This window comes from Botryllus schlosseri, chromosome 12, assembly GCF_051294905.1.
Source record: "Botryllus schlosseri isolate E-star chromosome 12, Bs_hap1, whole genome shotgun sequence".
Classification (NCBI taxonomy): Eukaryota; Metazoa; Chordata; class Ascidiacea; order Stolidobranchia; family Styelidae; genus Botryllus; species Botryllus schlosseri.
The window spans coordinates 5,138,753-5,160,371 of NC_137247.1; the positions used below are offsets into that span (position 1 = coordinate 5,138,753).

A 21,619-nucleotide genomic window follows, 5' to 3' on the forward strand; every position below is an offset into this window, starting at 1 on the left:
CGACTACCGATTTACGCACTTTTTACTTAAAATTACTGGTGTTGATCAAAAAAAAGGTCGTCACTTCCGCTCGAGCCTCCGTATTAGCTATTAGCGTCATTTATGCCCATTTTACCTCGGACACTGTCATTTATCTTAGCTTTAAAAGCTGTAAAGGACGAATTGCCAAAAAGGAGGATATTTAGGCATCCTCGGGGGACATTTTCAAAAACCTGAAAAAGGAGGACGTATGGTAACCCTACCTACATGTCAAGAAAACCTCGTAGGAAATTGACAGACTGACCAAGATATACCTTAAGAGTTGGACTGTGGCGATTACAGCTATATCAATATGGGGTAAAGGGGGAAAAATAGTATCAACTTGAATGGTCAGCATCCATGATGATCATCTATTGTGGTCATTGCGGTAATCCTTGGTCTGAATACCAGTACAGTTATGCAGTGGTATGCGAGAAAATAGAAGTGCCTATCACAATTTTAAATGCAAGAATTCTTCAACTACCTCGCTTTGTGGTGAAATGACTATGAATTACAACACTTTCTTCTTCTTGACAATGGGTCCTTCATAAATATAGTCCAAACAATATTAGTGCTATGCGTGGAGGAGGAACCGGCATTTGACCCTTCAATTTTCTTCGGCAAACCCCATCCTGTAATGATAGGACAAAAGTGATCAGAGTTGGCATAAACTGGCCACATTTTTGATATATATATATATATATATATATAGGCCTATATAAATCGGTATAGAATCTATAATACGCTTCAACCATGTAGCCTACAGCATTGCAAAAAGCGTGGGAGCTGTTTGCAATTTATAAACTTGCATTTGAAAGTAGCTCAAATTTTTTTGTAGTTCATTTATTTGTAGATGCCTGCTGGCCTTAAAATAGTAAATTCAAAACTGACCTAATTTTAGGTTTAATATGACCATTGACCAGCTCCCTCCAAATCAAGATATGAAGCTCTCCTTGCTTCTCATATTACAGGCTACCCAGCCACCTATTCAACAGTGATTGAGCCACAAATCAGCCTTCAACTTGATTATAAATTTGACCTACCTTGAGTATGAGATAGGTCCCTTTTTAATCGTGCAACATAAAGAGTTTTTTATCGCATGCGTTTCTGGACGCTTGCTCTTTCATTGGTGGGGAAGAAAATGATGTGGACTTTCGAGGCAAACTGGGGCAAGGTATCGGTTCCAACTTCAGCCGACGTTTCCCAGATGCCATAGAAGCACCTGCCGCTATATAATATCTTCTGGCCGGAAATATCGATCACATATTTCGGCTCTTGAAAACACAATAAATGGTCCATAAAATAAACATAGCCTGATGCCAGTAACAAAGTATCAGTCACAGGATTGCATCAAATAAATATGAATACCTAGCTTTGATATCACCGGCACTGGCACTGGCTGAATTACTATTTTTCTCACTAGCGACTAGTATTACAACCAAAGGAAAAGAAAGGACGTAGTTTATTTTTGTCCTTGATGTTTTTGCGGCATATACACCGACTCATGATACACATACACACGATCTGCGCATATGCATACCATGAGTGCATGATGTGCAAATTGTGCATATGCCGCTGGACAAGGAATTGCAGATATAGCCTTTACGGCTTTCTGGGTCATGCACCACCCCTCCATGCTATCCCAGTAATGCATGAGCGCCAAGCAGGGAAGCCATGGATACCAGTGTTACTAATCAGGTCTTTGGTCTGACCCGGCCGAGAATCGAACCCACGACCTACCGATCAAGAAGCCGGACGCTTAACCATTACGCTATCTTGTCAGGGACTGCACAAATGTTTGCAGGCATTTCCAATATTCGATAGCTGTAAATAAGCACCAATACAGATCTGCAAAACATATAAAGATATAAGGTCAAATGCTACAACCGATCGGCAACACCCAACAGAAATCTCTTAATTCCAACTTTGCCAACGTTTTGTGACCAGCGCGACTTTGCTTCATGGTCACTATCATCCGACCGTAAATGATTGACAGGCCACGCAGTTACCGTTCTATCCCATTCAGTTTTCCATGGTGTATATTATATTGCTATACAGCAACAAAATGACGGTACAGAGATTTCCTAACCTTTAACCACTCAAAACGGCGAGCGATTCGTTGTACAAAACGATGAAATGCTCAAGGACAGAAATGCTGCTAAACGGCTGAAAACTGGAAGAATTACTTACTGTTACGGTCGCACTTGAAACGTACTGTGTTATGAAACACAATTGTATAAAACGAGCTTATATAGAAAAATCCAGTTACGGAGCAAGCTACTTTCGCCCTTCTATAGACATCAGTGGGTATTGCAGATTAAAGTCATGACATTCGAACAGCTGATTCAACATCAATACTCTAATCATAATGTTACCGATTCTCAACGGTGACACGAGTTGGTTATCAGATGAGACTATAGTCATTAACACACATTCGATAATTTGGTCCTCATAACCCAAACAAATGAAACGCACCACTTTACGATAACAGAGCATGCTTCAGACGCGCAGCTGCGATCTCATAAAAAATTATCATTATGACATATTTTGAATATAAATTGTGTGTGATTTTGCAAACACAGTCTTGACGCAATACGACTTGCTAATAGAAAACCAATGATATTTATAGATTGTACAATGTATATATATCATTGTAGATAACATTGAAAATAATGCGTCGAGTTCAAGCAATTGTTCTTTAATCCAATACAATCTGCCGAGTGCCGTGCATGGACAAGTCCTAGTGATGTTACCACGTGACAGTATTCATTGAATACAAATTGTTGTTGTTCGTGGTAGTGTTTTCGGACTTGGTCATTTACATCAGGCCGATATTCTTTATTTTGATTCCGCATCTGCCGAGTTGCACCACGACCCACGGAGCCTAAGCCTCCAACATTTGGGGATGAATTCTGGAATAGAACTTGAACCGCAACCAATTGGTGTTACGCAGTTGCGGATAATACCAATGCGCTATCTCACCACTCTAGAACACCAGTACCAGTAGTATAGTTTTCGATATCTCTATGTCAGTGGTCGGGAACCTATGGCTCGCGAGCCATATATGGCTCTTTGCCAAGTATTTATTAATGTACTGAATTGATCAATATTGCATCGACTTGTTAGTAAATTTTCATCACGGCCAGAATAAATATTGTCGTGGCAGTATAAACATGTCTTTGAGAGGTAAAGACAATGCCGTCTTCAGGTTTAGGGGTTTGGACAGGACACCCTCTTTTCAAAATCCTCAAATTTGAAGGGGCACTGCGCTCTAAAAATGATGTGGTCTCAAATTGAAGGTAAAAACGAACCAAAATTTTTGGCCGCGGCCATTTCATTCGGAACACCACCGTAATGGAGCTGTAATTTATTGAAATTTCTACAAGACCAGCTGCCGCGGCTGCTTAACCCGTTACATGGCATGACATCTTCACCGTCGCACTTGCTCGACGCGATTAGGCAGTCACGCAGAGAACGAATTTTAGATAGTTGTCATCCGATGTTATGAAGGAAATGTGTCTAAGTTTCGTTCTTTGCGTGACTGCCTTATCGCGTCGAGCAAGTGCGACGATGAAGACATCGTGCCATGTAACGGGTTAAGCAGTCACGGCAGCTGGTCTTGTAGAAATTTCAATAAATTGCAGCTCCATTACGGTGGCGTTCTGAAGGAAATGGCTGCGGCCAAATATTTTTGTTCGTTTTTACCTTCAATTTGATACCACATCATTTTTAGAGCGCAGTGCCCCTTTAAGTTAATGTCGCGCCGGCGACCAATATCACTCGCGAATTCTGTGTACCCGACTCGAATCTTTAATGTGCGATACGTTGATTAATCAAAGAGGAGAGCAGACATGGCGACGCCAATATCACAACGCAGAACGCAGTTTTCACATACACATTGTCTTTCTGATCTACGCCGCGAAATGAACTGCCGTGGACGTGACGTTCACAATCGCTGAATCACAAACTCGAATTACAAACAACGCCATTGCTATCCACGTTCTTGATGGGTAAGTAGGCAGGCGATAAAATGTAGGCGTGTAGCGCAACGTTATATGTTACCGCCGAATACTTTGAGAATTGAGAAATCGATCAGTGTTCAGATTTTCGGAATCAGTATGACAGCTACATTCGATTAATATTGGTTATAATAAATTATAAGCTATTTATGACAAATCGCGTTATCAATGGTGAGGCTTGGCCCGTCTGTGCCTTACCTCTCGTTTCGCGCTTGATTTTCGAACAATAAACATGCAAATTGTGTGAAATTTGGATAAAGTGAATAAAATGTAGTCATTCAAGGACATCAATAGAAAATACCAATAGAAATTGATGGTTTCACAATTTTTGTTCACACATCCTGATGACTGGTGAGGCACTGCCACTGGCCTCCCCTGACCCCCACGCAACTGATGTATCACAGCTTAGAGTGTGTAGGCCTATATACTGCTGTAGGGATCATGTTTGGCTCCACCTACACATGTTATCATGGATTCTCGATACGAATTTTTACAGAGAAAATGTGGCGCACATGACGAATCCCATTAATTGAGTTCAAATTAGTGCTACCATGACGTCACGAATTTTTAATTGTGACGTAACAGTTAATTGGCATGTATGGCTCTTTGTGAGTTAAATTGGAAAAAATAGGGCCAATATGGCTCTTCGGATAAAAAAGGTTCCCGACCATTGCTCTATGTCGTACACAACTACACATGCTTACAAATAAGCCAAATATTGTAATATAGATGTTGTTTTTCACGGCAGACATGAAACAAAAATATAATAAAAATCATGTTTAAAATAAAATAAGGGTCCCGTTTTAACGATTTGTGTTTTAAAATCATTTTCTTTTTCACCATTACATTACTTACTGTAATCGGAGAACATGGCTGTCATTTGTAGTTTCGCCATTAAGAGGCAGCGAAGCACAGTGAGGTTGCTACTTGCGATAGAACAAACATTGCACAATGGACATAAAAATGCCGAAAACTCCTAAATGCACATAGTCCACACCACATCTCCCTTCAATTGTAAATCTTTGCAGTTCCTGTTTTCGCAGTATCAGTTTCTGTCCGAATCGATTTCTTCCAGGATTTGAAAATATTTGAGGCCTGTGGCATATTGAAAAATATGTTGAGTCGTTTGGCTTCTCCGGTGTGTGAAGTTGCCACAGCGGATCATAGTGTACTGATCAGTGATCCCTGTCATGTATTGGCTGTCGTTCCTACCGCAGCACTGCCCGTTTACCCGGGCATGGGAACAGCACTGGTTTGCTAGCCTGTGGGTGGGTGCTATGGGACACTGGGACAGCCGCCTGCGTGTAGTATAGCATAATAAAGCAATCCAGCACAGTGTAGTACGGTATCGTAATATAGTAATTGCAGTTATTGATCATGCGATCATAGAATGGCCACTGGCCAGTGACCATCGAGTAATCGAGGTTCAACAGATTAGGCCACTGGTTTGCTGATGAGAGCATAGTCATCTGACGCACGTGGGTTAGTCGATTGAGGTCGACAAATCATGCCCATCACAATCACGTAAAGGTGAATAACAATAATCGTCAAGGTCAGTTGGGTTCATTCGGGATGGATGGATGCAACTCTTGATTGCAATCAACGTATTTGGCTTTCTGTATTGTGACGTCATCGAATTCCCGATCATCACAACTAGGGCTGGGCAAAATCGAGTACCTGAGTGATTCGATTCTGAATCACGTAAAATGCTTCGAGTCGAGTCGAGTATTCGAGTATCACTCATTATGACGTAATAACAGAATGTAATACGTCAAAGTTTAAATATGTACCTTTCATGCCACCACAAATAATATAATGCCTGTTATCGATCACATCAAAGATAGTTCGGTATTTTTCGACCATACGGGTTTCATCGCACTTTGTGACAATGTTGTGAGATGATCATGACTTCGGAAATATATATTTTCAGTAATGTTCGTAGCGTTGTAGTGTATGCCTCGCATGCTGCGATACGGCCAGTCAATGTTTCAAGGCTTTCACAGGGAAAAATTGTATCGAAACTATATTTATGGCTGATAAATTAACGTGCAGTGGCGAGGAGCGTATAATTTCAGTACTCGAAAAAATCGGCTTTTACTACTCGACTCGAATCATTAAAATTATTACTCGATTCAGATTCGAGTACTCGAATCATTGTGCCCAGCCCTAATCACAACTACAGACTTGACTTATATTACGTTATGGTGCGCTGGCGCTGCTTTAGAAAGGCACCGTTCGGCACATTGCTCTGGTTTCCAAGTTATCGAAACAGTTACCTGCAACTGCTGACTGGAAACCAGCGTTGTAGTCGATTGCGACCTCGTTTTTCACGTAATCGGCCCGGTCGTCCGCATATACGCCGTCTCTGCCAGGACCACCAACCAATGCGCCGTAAAGAATGTGCGGATTGGGTCCGGCCGAGTTGAAATCGTCAAAATTGCAAGTTTTTGAAGCAGGATTGGAATTCCACGAACGACATGAGCTGCAACATGGTACTGTGTTTAGATACTTATATTGATAGCTCTATAACAGGGGTGCTTCACCGGGGTTCGCCAAGATGGTGTCATCGGTTCGCTGGAGGTCGTGGCAGACAGAAGTTACTGATATACGGTAAATATTCATTATAATCTTTTTGTTCTGTGTGGTTGCGGGTTCGAGTCCGACCGAGGTCCATTCCAGAATTCCCATCTAAGAGTTGCATGTTTATCTGGGCTCCGCCTCGCCACGTGATCCACATAAGCGGTATCTTATAAAAAGCCTAGAAGTGGGCCGTGCTACAAGTCGGTAAATACAGAAACAAAAATAAAGAATATCGGCCTTGTGTAAAATGACCAATGTAGTGGTGACGATAATCGCCTGCAGCCCAGGCGGCATGGGTTCAATTCCGCGTCGGAGGTTATTCTGGGCTCCTCTTCCCCCGCGTCGCTGTTCTTATACGGCGACAAAAAGACCTGATGAAAGCGCGCACTCACAAAGAGCAAGAAAGAACCGCGGAACAGAGACTAAGATCGAAAAAAAGAACTGTGAAGTCGGGATCGAAAAAAAGAACTGTGAAGTCGGGCACTAGGCCGAGGTGGATGTCAGTTTAATAGACCGCTACTGCAAGCGCAAACTGGTCGTTCGGCATCCTCCTATCTGTTCCTTACATCGCATTGTGTCTTACCGCATTGCACATTGTGTGTGTCTCGTTCAGATGAAAATATAATCTGACAATTATTGATCTGTGTGATAATTGTTTATAATGATATCTATACACACCATGAATATCAAACAAACAAACGAACGAACCAACCAACCAACCAACCAACCACTGTTCTACAGGTTGTCTATACGATAAAGTGATTGCAACATCTAAAGGAAAAGAATAGAGAAATAGCCCAGTTTGTGGTTAAGCCTTTTTAAATAGCAGCATGATACAGTCCAGTGTATAGTCTAGTCCAGTGGTTCTCAACCGGGGGCCTGCGAAGAATTTCCAGGGGGTCCGCGAAGCCTCTAAATTTGCAAAATGGTTGATAACTTATTTTGTTTCTTCATTTTAGCAGAATCAGGAGGCAGTTTGTGCTTCATTACGGCTAAAACTTCATGACTCACATCAACAGAATGGCCGCCTCAGATAAAATATTCTACTCTGATAACTCATTTTAATTGCCAATAAGCCTACTGAACAAGCATATTGATGTTTAAAGATGTTTTGTTGGGCTTTGTAAAAAATATAAGTTGCAGTAGTAAGGTCGAGCAGGGTGACAGGTGACTTCGAAATGTTCTTAAAATCCATTTTCACCTGCCATATACATGACCGCAATTCCATAATAACTTCAAGATGAGCTGCTAGATAGAAATGACGAGGCTGGACGTTATATGTTCGTTAAAAAATCTGTTCCCTATTTTGGTGCTATTGCCGTATATGTTACGATCATACTTCAAGGTGTCATTGAAAGCGTTTCCCGTTATTATTACATTCGTCACCACCTATCTTTGTGCAAATGGATTTTAGGCACTCGTTCGTATCAAATCGAAGGCGCGGAATTTCAAGACATGACCACGTATTCAAGAAATGCAGCTGCAGAATTCGCTTTGGAATAATATAAGTCTACCCTGATGTTATTATCAAGAAAAGTCATTTGTTGCTGTTTATTACAGCCTATACAGTTATACTTGCACAAGAAAGATGACGGTTGCACGATAATAGCGCTAAGTTTGAAAAAAATGTGGGGGTCCGCGGGGGTCCGTGAGGGTCCACAAGGGGTCCGCGGAGACAAAGAGGTTGAGAAACACTGGTCTAGTCACTATGTGTGACGTTACAATCTACTGTATGTGGTTGGTCTACTGAAGAGTGTAGCCTACAGGAAAAATATCGATTTATGTTATTTCTTTACCTCGATCGATGGTGGGGTCTTTTCGGAGGATTCTCTCCGAAGCCGACCACATAACTTCGATCGTTATCGCCTTTTCCCAGAAGCTTCATGATCTGACTTCTCCCGAATTCCAGGTATTTATTCCTCTGATCCGCAGCAATGGCAGCTTGCTTTGCGGCGATAATGGCGATCAGCGCGTAATTTGCTAATTGGTAGAAGTGATTAGGTGTAATATAATGTGCGTGGATGCTGCTGCTCAATGAGTTCGTACAGTGTGAAACGTAATCGATTATTACCTGCGTGCCTGTTGGTACCCCAAGGCTGAATAAAAACGAGTCCACCGGGAGTCTTTACTGATGTTATAACTCTTTCGAGTGCGGCATACAATCGTGGTCTGAATTCTGGTTTATACTTGCTTAATAGAACCTGTGAAGTAACGGCGTAGGGTATAGGCAGGGTTACCATACGCCCTCCTTTAGGAGGATTTGTCCTCTTTTTTCAGGTTTTTGAAAATGTCACCCGAGGACGCCTAAATAATGTCCTTCTTTACAGATTTTACAGCTAAGATAATGGACATATTCGAGTGAAAATGGGCATAAATGACGCTAAATAGGAAATTCGTGATTCGATCGAAAGCGACGACTAGGGCCTGCGATATATCGTACGAATATCGTAGGCCAGTGGTTCCCAACGTGGGCGATATCGCCCCCCAGGGGGCGATTTGGCGGTCTAGGGGGGCGAAAATGACCAAGGGAGCGAAAATGGACCAAGGGGGCGATAGGGGGCGAAAATAGCGAAGGGGTGCGATGGCGCGTTAAAACGGCTTAATTGGAGCCAATTCAGAGACATGACATTTTTTTAGGCAACCCACGAAAATTTAGCTGCAAAAGTGTAAATGCTCGACATCGAGCCGCAAAGTTGACCTTTTTTTTAGTCATTCCAGTTTGTATGCTCGTTATCCGGTTCACAAAATTTGGGGGGCGATGATCGGTGTAGAGCTTGAAAAGGGGGCGATGAGCCGGAAAAGGTTGGGAACCACTGTCGTAGGCCCTGCGACTGCGAGGACCTTTTTTTAAAGTCAACCCACCAAATTTTTCAGCAGAGATAGCGAAATCGGCTGATTTCAGTTTTGATCAATCAACTCTTCTGATTTGGTAAAAGTGTCCTCCTCTCCCGATTCCAAAATACGGTAACCCTAGCCCTAGGTATATCTATAGATTACTAACCTCCGTAGTCCTTAGTAATCTATAGTTTAGGACGGGTCGGACCCTTGCTATAAACTACAAGTAATGACATATTACCATATTATCCGATATTAGTAGATTCAATGACATGACACATGCCTAACCGCATTGTGCTGTCACGTAATCTACGTATACGCTGTCATATGAATAGGACGTTATATACTGAGCACAATTTGACCAATGATACTTACTTCTTTACTTTCTTGGAAATTGTTACTTCTACCTTTACTCGAGTAGAAATTTACGACGTTACTTGTACGTCTAAGTGAGCACCAATGATGGCTACTTAAACCAGCGGAGGTAGTGTGTAACTGTGTATTCGCTCGAACAAAGCGAAACCGGTTACCATGACTTGAGAAAATCTAGCAACGTACGCGCGTAATGACTTTGAAATTTGACATCTCCATTAGTAAGGTCTCAATCACGCATACCAGAGCGCCAGGGCCTTTCTGATCCCAGGAAAACTCAGTCTCGCCCGCTAGCGGAGAGAGCGTCATGGCATCGCGCAAATATTCCCGATTCTTTGTCGTCCTGAACAGCCACATTGCCGCCCACATGAGCTCGTCGCTGAAACCGCTGAATGATTTGTAGAAATTTTGAACCCTCGACTTTGGCACCGATTCGTGGTAATTACCCCTGTAAAATAAAAGTAGATTATGTGCATTCTACTTCAGGGGCTTGAAATATCTCCAGTCGGCGGGCCTGACATGGGAAAATGAAGTGCTAGGGGGGCAGGTTTCCTGAATCGATACATCAATCGCGTACTTATCCACCTATTCAAGGAATTAATCCTATTTAATGTCGACTTTAAGTTTAACGCATAGAGGCCCAAAACTGTATTTAATGATTTTATTAACGTAATGTACTTCAATAGCTGTTGAAGTCAATGAGACATCGGTGGTCGATCAAAAGTGTCAAAAAAAAAATCTTTGAACTCTGGCTGCATGTCAGACGTATAGAAACCCTTAGTAAAGACTGCACGACGCACGTGAACAGCAGTTAGATTGGAACGCAGCTTTGTCCGAATTCAAAATAACGTATTATTTCAAATTTTTATACTATTTAAAAAATTTCAAGTCTATTTATTCATTATCTATGGCTATAATTTCACAACACCGCAGCATATTTACGCGTATATACAAACCTATAGGTATCGGCGAAGTGATACAATTCGATGGCGTGCTGTAGTAACGTTGACGCGTATTCAGAATGCCTCGCTCTGAAAACCAGCGACGAAGCTGCCAAAGCAGCGGCGGTTTCAGCCGCGACTTCCGACCCGGGATGTTCCTCGTCGATCTTGAAAATCGGTCTTTCCATCGTCATCGTTTCGGGGTGACCCCAGCTGTTGTGATCCGCAATCGGGTCCCCTACCTGTTAGAGAAATGTATTTCGATTAACTGTAGGTAAATAGCCTATAAAGCAGGACCAATCAATTGGCGGACCTTTCAGTGTCGAATCCAGACGTTATCTATCTCAATATTCACTTGGCTTATGTTAAAATAGTCCATTTATCGTTGATTTTCAAAGACAACAAACCAATAATTGCCAATTATGCCGCTAGCTGTGACCAACAGAACAAGAATAACATTTCGCTTATTCCTTTTTGCTTACATCGCTTTACCGGACTTTGATATAGTTATACCGTATTACATCTGTATGACTCTGAATTATTTCAGGAGTGTTATATCGGACCTAAGCAAATTTTAAACTTTTGTAAACGGACCTTTATTAAAACTAGTTGAGTAGACTATTCTCGAGTCCGTCGTATTGACATATAGTTTTAACAGCTTTCGCACGACAAATAGCATTGTTGATGTCAAGCAATCGCTATTTTAATTGATGGGTTTTGATGCATGAGTGAATTCATGCACTTGTTGACTTGTATTTTATGTGGCGACTTACTTGAAAGTAGAGTTCGTTTGGAGACACGTGTGCCTTCAGGAGATAATCCGTGGCCCATTTGAGCGTGCTCAATGCGTTTCTCCATTCGCCAGAACGCTTGTACCCTCTGCGGAATTCAATCATTCCCCAAGCTAGTACTGTAGTTGTCCAGGCCATTGGAAAGCCGAATTTCATGTGATCTCCAGCTTCAATTAGGATAAAGTCGAATCGTCAGTCGTCAGATCAGGTCCAAGGAATCATTGAGTACCTTGAGTAGCATTCTAGTTCTAATGTCAGATATATTGGCTGGATGAATGTCTCCCACCTTATCCTAGCATTAACGAAACTTGGTGTTGAATTGATCACGAATTCCCTCCCTTTATGTAGGTGTATATTCATATGGGGGCTGTGATCAGCATTTATGATGGAACCGCATCATATGTTAAGGCCCAAGTATTACATATAGCCATGATAACATGGTGGTCAAAATTGCGCATGGTCGTACAATGTAAATCGTATCCAGGACAATCTTTTGGGTAGTAATGGGAGAGAAAGTTCAAAAGGGAACGGTGGTGAGAGAGAATTCACACTCTATATGGTGCAGTCCTATTCCATCTTTCCTATGGTCGCAAGATATACCGTAACCACGCTGTCCACGTTCAATATCTATTAATAAACGCTTATGGTACTGGAACTGCGACGTATCTAGCCATACCCACCGTCGTACCAGCCACCGGTCAGATCAGTGATGCATGTTCCGCCAAAACAACCATCTCGTAACCCCGAATCACCACGCCATGGTATACGATTGTTATCGGGGATCTTGCCGGATCTTTGGGCTTCGTAAAATAGAATCGATTTGTGCAGCACCTCGTTGTAATTGAACGGCTCTTCCTCTGCAGTAACATAAGTAAAATATATATATTTTTTGTCGATTTATTCAATCAGGCTTCGACACGTAAGATACGTTGCTCATGAACACCAACTTTTTCGACAAAGAAACTTCACAGTTATTGATTGTATTAATCCGTTACATATATCCGAGTGGAATGTAATATCTATATACTTGAAGCCGATTTCAATTCACCTGTAACGTTATCCGAGGGTTTAAATTTAGGGGTGGTCTGTTCGGAAGTGGTAGGTAAATGTCCTGTCGCAATGCCGGGTTTCCATCCGTCCCTTGTGCTAGGTATCGTCGTGGTGAGATGAAATGTTGTCTTTTGTTCGTGTGACGTCGTAGAGATATGTTCAGTGGACTGCGGAAGTGGAGTAGTCTGGTTTGTATCGCCTGTGAATAATGAAATGACGAGAAAGTATGTTTCGACAACGCGCGCTGAATATATGCTGATGTGTCCCCTAAATACCGTGGACTGGATTTTCAAAATGTGCATCTAGAACTAGAACTAACTAACCAAAACACAAACTGATAATACGAATTGCAAGTGGATTAAGTGATATTGAAGATGGAATCGGCGTTCTAAAGGACGCGATTTTGAGTTTGAAATAGGAGGGGTTACGACCACTAAACCTGGCTTCGCCACTGTTAGTAATGAGACTCTGAGAACATCACACAACTGAGCACGGGTATCACGATCCGAGCTAAATGACAACACGTGTGTTCTAGTTGTCCTCCTAGTAAATTATTTTCAAAACGTGCATTGTGCAACTATAAATAGAACTGCTCACTAATCCGCAACCATAACTAGGACTAGAGCTATACTTTTCAAAATCTGCGTCTAGAACTATCAAAAAGACAGTAGTTACTGAACCGCCAGCTAACAAGATTGGTAATTTGTGGTAAGTCTGACTGTGCGGTTGTGCATGCTATATATCCATGTAGTGAATATGGAGGTTAAAATGTAAAATGTCTTTTGTATTGGGCTACCTTTCCGATCAATGGTTTGTGCGTATGGTAGACTTCGTAGATACGCTGATGTCCGTTCTTCCGGTGTTTGGCTATCAATGTTCGTAGTCTCATCAATAATAATTGTTTGGTCAGTCGGTGTACATCCATCGATCGGCAGGAGCGAAATATCCGGCGTGGCGCCATAGTTGAATAGAATTGCTCGAGCTAAATAGTCAAATTTCGACTTTGAATGGGGGGATGCATAGCAAGTTACCCGACTCGTGCTTTTCTACCATTTGGCGGGAATTGTGATTTCGATATAGCGACCGCGGATCCTTCAAGAATCTGATCGGTGACGTAAGAATTGTAATCAAGTGGCTTCAGGAACCAAATGAAACCTTGGTTGTATGGTCCATCTTCTATGGCATTGTGTGGCTGAAGATTGCAAAATGACATTGTGGTGTATATTAATCAACACTTCTAGAATTAGTCTCGGCAAGTGATACCTAGGCTATAGCCCGCGGAACGTAAGAAGGCTGACAGATCCTCTAACAGTTTTTCGCAGTTTACCATAATCTAGGTGTACGGTTCAAGTCTTCTCATAACTAAAATACGCTTAGAGAGGGACAACGCATGTGGATGATCTTATAGGTTAGTTAGAGGCACCAGGTCCCCCCGGATGGCGAAATCTACTTCAAGTCAGTGGGCATTCCAGTCGACTATCACCCATAATACAACGTAGAATTTCGCACACATTGTTAAAACATAAAGTTCAAAGGTTAAACGCTCGGTTATTTGCTCCCAAACCAAACAATATAGTCTTACGTTGAGCAAGATAACTTCTTCAGAGAAAACCAACTTGATCGACCACTCCTTGAAATCACCTCTCGCTGACGAGTATCTGATTGTAGCACCTAGACCTTGCTCGTCTTGCCATCCCGGATTGTCATATTCATATGAAAGCTCTAAAAAGCGTAAAACTGGCCAATGGCCATGTGGAACCGGTTTCGAAGTTTTGATCCCACCTGTAGCGCCTGGCGGGGGATCGCAATCTTCCGCTTTCACAGGGGATATGGTAGTGACAGGGAAGGTTTTTGGATACAGCAAGGACGAGCAATCTTCATCTAAAAGCGCTTTTGGCGGCTGGAGTCCTCGATTGAAAAGTAACGCATTTGCTGCAAGAAACACAAACGGATCGTTGATGCGCATCTTTCAACAATATATAGACTGGTGTACCGTAAATGAAACTGTTTGCTGTCGTCTCCGCTGTTGCTGTCCCTGTGATAATCTTGCCAGTGACTTGGAAATTCCACTGCTGCGGCGTGAGAAACCAAACACGTCCATCGGTGTGCGGGCCCTCGGCCAATGCTTGATATGCCTGCCACATTTATATATGTTAGTAATTGAATATGGTGGCCAGCGATTGGCGCAAATCAGAATACCTCTCTGATAGTGTACGATATTATATCTCGCCTAACTTGTGATTATGTTACAGTCTAGTCTAGTTTAATAGCCTCTAATTAGAATGTATAAAAGTGAGTAAAACCATTTTTAGCATGCTATAGGTTAACCGTTGGGCAGTCGTAATGCAGTCAATACGCCCTACCCACTCACCGTCAATTTTGTTACAGAATGAGCGAATTCAAGTCTAATTTTCCAATTCGTATAGTTTCCGACTGGAGATTCGTAACGAAATATGAATCGCCAAGTCCCTTGACTTTCCCATCCTTCATTTGCAATCGCGTAGGAAATGTCTGCAGAAAAACGTATGGAGGCATAATGCTAATGCTACTGTATCTATTGATTAAATCCGGTGGAGCCATTGGTTGAAACCTTGTTAACTTGACCGCGGGATGGAAGTAACTGAACATAATTTCGTCCGTCATTTACACATGGACAATTTTACTAATTATCAGCTCCAATCACAAGGACCCCATGATTGTGATCACTTACGCGTTATATCGTCAATGTCTTCTGTGCATTCGTTCATTTGTAGCGAAGGCTTTGTGAAAATTACTGCCGTAATCGCAAGTAACAGTTTTGACCTCATTTCGTAATACTGTAAAAAAGCGCATTCTGCGATGTTAGAATTCGAGCGTCCCGTCATATTGAGCACGATTGACATAGGTAAATCTGTTCGTAAAGAGGACAGTGGCTTGTTGTACTGGTACCACGACTTTCTAAAATCTTTCAACGGTTTATGTGGCGGTTGAGAAGTCGACCCTCGTGTTATTGCTGTTGGAATACCACGATGTCAGACCGGCGCAACCGAATTAGTCTACTAGTAGTTAACTTCTTAGGCTACTGAAAATGACTGATGCCGATATATTCTGCTCGTGACGACATATCGTCACATATAGAATGTCAATAACATTGATATGTGCTATGTCAGTACACTCATTCTGTCTGACCACGAAGGAAAACCCACATCAATCTGGAACAGCAGACGAATCTCTGTCGACTGCAGAATCACTCGTACAATACAGTTTGTTCTGAAAACTTATCTCTGCACCTCCATACAGCACATGTTTATGGTAGGATGCAACGCTTATCTAGTATATGTATCCCTGTCGTTTTTTTGTGGGACTAACATATGGTTATGATAGAACCTAGCTTGAAATATCTCACCAAGTTATCTAAACCCACGTACTAACGACCGATCGTAATATGGTGTAGTGAGGATTGTGGGCTATTATCTGACAGAAAGAGATTTGTTACCGGTGATGCACTTGTAATACAGGTTCTCATCAGCGAGATAATTTGACAAATGTGTCAATCACCGAGTTAAATACCCCAGCTTGAATGCGTGTGTGTATTGCAGTGTCGCATTCTGTTGATGTTTATTTTGAATGGGACTGAAACATATTTAACACTAGCATTGATTCAATGATACTGGATGAAGGGTTGATTTCATACATCATACAATAGCGCCATGAACCGAAACCATATAATCATTATAAAAATACACATAATTGTGTTCTGTATGCGCACATGCGCAGCTTAGCACAGCACGACTGGTCCTGTATTCAGCCTATTTCTGTATTGCCGCTAGGGTTGCATTTAAAACAAACGGTTGTTTAAAACACTAAACAAATACCTTTTTTCTAAATTGTATATACCAGCTATTTAAGTTGTATAATTATGCCATATTTGTGTAAATACTTTCCAAAATCATGTTGTATAATGACCGCCGACCGTAAAAATGCTGCAAGACGATTTGGTCCCGGTTAAAGATATTTTTGGTTAGTATATGACAGGGGTCGGAAGCCTATTTCGTCAAAGGAGCTATATTTATCCTGTAATTGTGAATATCAATTCGCTATGACGTCACAATTGAATATGCGTGGCGTCATGGCTTCAAAAAAACTTTTTAAATTGATTTTTGTTTTAAACACAGCCCTAGTTGCCGACCTCTGTTTTGTGGATATGTGACCTCTGTGTCCATTGTCGAATCAATTGCCGTTTTAAGATTCCCTGTACTATTTAATGCCGATCAGTGGTGTTAGTAGGACACGGTTTCACGCCCATTTGGTCACTTGGTAGTCGTTTCATCAACTAATAGCACGATTACTATGTGATGCTGGCTTCATACATCGGTAAAGAAAATCGCGATAGCTTCCATCTATTATAAAACACAGTCCGAGGAAGGCATGATAATCTCGAATTAGCTGTGGAAGTGGAGTATAAACAAAAGATCGTACGTTGATTGTATGTTCCCTTCACAATTCAATTCAATTTATTGCTAACAATTTCATCATTTCAATACACCACAAGAATGCGACACAATGAAAGATAGGAAGGTGTCGAAACGACTTGGAGTAGTCTTCGAAATCAGACACGTAATATACATAATGCACGTAATTATATTAAAACAATAACGAAGAATGCATCGTAAAATCGTTCACGATTGTTGCCAACGCTGAGCGACACCGCCATGCGAGGAAATATCACAAATAACTTGGCATTTCATTACTTGTGCTGAGAAGTTAAGATGTCATACTAAAGTATAGTATACTGCAACTTCATTATGAATTATGGTGATGGTGTTATCGGGTTCGATAGCCACTGGGTCTCTGAACATTATATTTTCGAATTGTATATACAGTTAAAGAACGTATTCATATAAAAAGAGTTAAGCTGACTCTCTCCAGGGGCAAAATATGAATATTTATGTTATTCCATCGTTTATTGCAGTTCTGTAAAAGGAGTCTCTTCATATTGTTTATAAATATGTAAAGGGCCGATTTTCTGACACATATTTAGGTGTGAGGTCTGACAATACAGACAATATCTGCAATTCTACATATTATGTAGTTATGAAATCGTGGTGTGATGTCACAGTGAATAGGTTTGCCCGAGTCGAAAATATTTTGCTATATTTGAAAAGAGCCGTATATCCTTATGGCGACGCCCCGGTAACTTGAAAATATTTGAGACCTGAAAGTATAAAAATGAAATGAAGCGATCTCCGGTGGTATACATGTATTTGGTTATTTTACCTGCTATAGCGGATTGGAATCCCGCGTTATAATCGAGAGCCACTTCATTGCTGACGTAGGACTTTCTGTCATCCACGTAATAACCGGTAGACGTCGGTCCTCCAACTAGCGCTCCGTAGAGAATATACGGGTTCGGACGATTGGCGTCTCGATCTGACCAATCGCATGTTTGCGTTGATGGATCCACAGTCCACGCGCGGCATGAACTGAATCGTAGTGTTATAGATAAAACAGCAGCTTTACATAGTAAATCTGGGGAAGCACAATTCAGGTGTGTACCAGTACCAATTCTTCGATGAACTTATGATTCAAGGTATTTTGATGGCATTGCAACTATCACACCCAATGCGTTACCCCGTTACGAGCGTACACTAATTAACGGTTCGACAAGAAAAAATATTCATCCCATTTGACAAATTTACACCGTACGGGGTCAGTCGATAAACTTAAGTCTGGATTATAATAAAATGATTTGATTTGTCACTGCGAGTCCGGGATAGGCTGCAGAATTTGGAAAAATTAACTCTATGACATCAAGAACTGTGGCGAGATAGCGTAGTGGTATAATCCACAGATACAACACCAATGGGTTGTGAGTTCGAGTCCGACCGCGGTCGACTCCAGAACTCCTTCCTAAGTGTTGGAGGTTTAACTAGGCTCATCCTCGCCATATCATCCGCGTAAGCGGTGTCTTACAAAAAGCCTAGAAGTGGGCCGTGCTACAAGTCGGCAGTTACGGAATCAAAAATGACGAATATCGGCCTGGTGTAAATGGCCATTGTAGTCGACGAACACCATGAATACCTACAACAACAACAACGACATCAAGAACTGCCATCGATCCTGTTAAACTATAACTACCTGGCTCTGTGATGGGGTTGCAGGGGCGAATTCACACCAAATCCAACGACGTAGCTCCTTTGTCCATCTCCACGTCCAATCATTCTAGAAATTTGATCTTTCGCAAAGGTGTAGTAACGACCTCCTGAGCTTGAAGAAGTGCCTTCCGCTTTGGCAGCGAGCAAGGCGATGAATGCGTAGTTAGCTGCAGAAAAGGAACTGGCTACTTACAAAGAACATACGTGATCATATTTAGTATTATATAGCCGTGGTAACATTTTAAGACGGCGGGAATTGGTAAAATGTCAAAGTCGCAACGCGAAATAGAATCTCGTTGGAAAATAAGGTAACAGTCAAATCGTTACCCGCATATCTGTTTGAGCCCCAGTCAGAGAAATATACGAGTCCCCCGGGTGTTTTCTTTTTGGACATGACGAAATTGATACCAGCGTATAAATTCGATTTGTATTCGCTTCGCTCACGACTCAGCAAAACCTATAAAACATAAATCACGGCAGGTTTACTGAACTGAAATATTAGCCAACACATACATACTGAAGCAGCTGTGCAAAATTCTTAAACCATTCTATAAGACAGCTGTATAATGACTGCACCAAAGCTGGAGTGGAAGATCGGGTGATTACACCTTACAATACATTCGGCATTGATACATGAAATTATGAGCAAATAATGTAGCTATAAATAATTGTATCTTCTGGTCGACAGTAGGATATCCCGATATAAAGAATCCCACTGAAGTAGATCACGTATTATTCATTTGCCAGTTTCCTGATGGACTCCGTTAGAACCTCCTAAGAGTTCCTAATTGATCAATACTGGTAAAAAGCGAAGAAATGAGACTTGCCAACGCGCCAGGCCCCTTTTGGTCCCACGAGAACTCCGCATTTGAAACGTAGTTGACTTGTTGAATAGCGTCGTCCAAATAGCGTTTCATGCCCGTGACCTTGTACAGCCACATGGCGCTCCACATCAACTCGTCGTTGTAACCGCTGTACGAACGATAGAAATCCCCGACCCCAGATTCGGGAACGGAAATATGATAATGTCCCCTGAAGAAAGGCGGGCATATCTCACCGGGTTGTTTTGAATGTGAGTTTACAACAACGGAACTAAGTGAACAAGTGCAAGGAGGCCGTAATGGCCAAGCTCAAAACAATGGTCTTAAGCATGCGACATTATAACATCAAAGCTAATCCTAATTCCCGATACTCCGTATAATTCTATTCAAGTTACAAGTAAGCAAACAAGAAGTATTCTAAGTCTGGTTTTTCCTAAAAACTGTGAAGTTGAAGTAAAAGTAGTATAGAATCGTAACCACTTGAGGAAGCATAGTATCAGTGAGCAAAACCTACTGAATATTTCCAAAAGCAAAAGCCCTTCTTCACTGACCAGTGACCACCTCTGTCTATGACTAACCTAAACGCTAACCCACACGCCCTGTGGGAAGATTATAAGAGACATGGGGACGAAAATGACGAATGAGTCGATTGTAGGGAGGAAATGCTAGAACGTTTAGTCGATTTTATTGATAGTACTCAATGCTCGACTCATTCTAGCACGGGAAAGGTGAAAAGCAAGTTCGGGAACCACTGTGCTGGGTGTCGCATATGCTCACATGCCCATAGGTTATTTCATACATACTCAACTATGCGTACCTGTATCGCTGAGAAAAGTCGTACAACTGAATCGCGTGGCTGCGCAGATTATCTGAATACGCGGAGTTGATGTCTTTGAACACAAGAGACGATGCAGCCAACGCAGCGGCAGTCTCCGCGGCTACCTCTGTTCCAGGATTACTGCTGTCGATTTTGAAGACGGGCCTCTCCATTGACATGGTTTCCGGATGACCCCAGTTCGTGTGATCTAGTTTGGGGTCTCCGACCTATTTAAAGAAATATTTTAAGAGTGAATATTCCGCGCGGAAGAAGACGTATCTGAGCTTCAACGCGCGCATAACGGCGTGCGTGTTTTGGACAGTGACATTGGGAGGTCATTAGTTAGCAGTTATCTGCATATAGGCGCATCAAAGGTCCAAACATCGTCAAATAAGGAAGATAAAGATATACAAAAATTAAATTAAATGTGTAATATTTTCGAACTCGGGCTTCTATGAAAGTTTCAATGCAGTGTACTAAAAATTGGGTGAGTTAAATATGAGTTGGGCGTGAGCTGAACATGGATAAACAATCCCATTGGCTCAGCTGTACAATTACTTTAGGTTGAGTATATAGCCTATATGAGCTGCAAGGTAAATCCAAAAGTGGAAAATGAAGGACTTTGGTGGGACTTCATTTTGAACTATGCCAGTAAGTAAGCCATTAGCCCCATATCAAATAATGGAATCACTTTATACGGTGGAAGATTACTTTATTCAGAAGTAAAGTCAAGAATGACGAGATATCGCCTATAGGACCGGGCGCTTTAATACGCTCTCTGTAATTAGTTTTCCGACTGTTGCAACGGTGCAGGCCTACCTGAAAATACAATTCATTTGGCGATACGTGCGCCTTCACGAGATAGTCCGTAGCCCATCTCAACATGGACAACGCGTTATTCCATTCGCCTGCTTCCTGATATCCTTTCTTGAATTCTAACATACCCCAAGCGAGAACCGTTACTGATGACGCCATCGGGAATCCAAACTTCATGAAATCTCCGGCTATACAATTTCAAGACAATTATGACTCCCTTCATTATCACAGCAGATGGCAACTGCAGACTTACCATCATACCACCCGCCAGTCAAATCCACTTCGCACACCCCGTTCATGCAGCCATCCCGTGATCCAGAGTCACCCCTCCAGGGAATTCTGTTGTTCGGCGGAAGTTTACCCGACCTTTGGGCCTCGTAGAATAGTATCGACTTATGCAATATTTCGTTATAGTCATAATCTGT

At 41.9% G+C, this 21,619-nt stretch overlaps 1 protein-coding gene across 1 annotated transcript; it reads right to left on the minus strand.

Annotated features, from left to right (window-relative positions):
* Positions 1–4,993: 4,993 nt before the first annotated feature.
* Positions 4,994–21,619, minus strand: LOC145452700 (uncharacterized; the record flags this gene model as incomplete). The annotated part of the gene is made up of 25 exons (XM_080330864.1): positions 4,994–5,132; positions 6,314–6,519; positions 8,414–8,597; positions 8,689–8,818; positions 10,068–10,272; positions 10,781–11,007; positions 11,539–11,723; positions 12,237–12,413; positions 12,605–12,805; positions 13,403–13,588; positions 13,657–13,798; positions 14,189–14,328; positions 14,389–14,538; positions 14,600–14,741; positions 14,978–15,117; positions 15,317–15,598; positions 16,956–17,031; positions 17,801–18,068; positions 18,724–18,907; positions 19,068–19,197; positions 19,254–19,299; positions 19,512–19,772; positions 20,379–20,605; positions 21,198–21,382; positions 21,448–21,619. Coding segments are annotated over 25 exons (4,296 nt in total), but the record flags the coding sequence as incomplete, so codon positions are not given.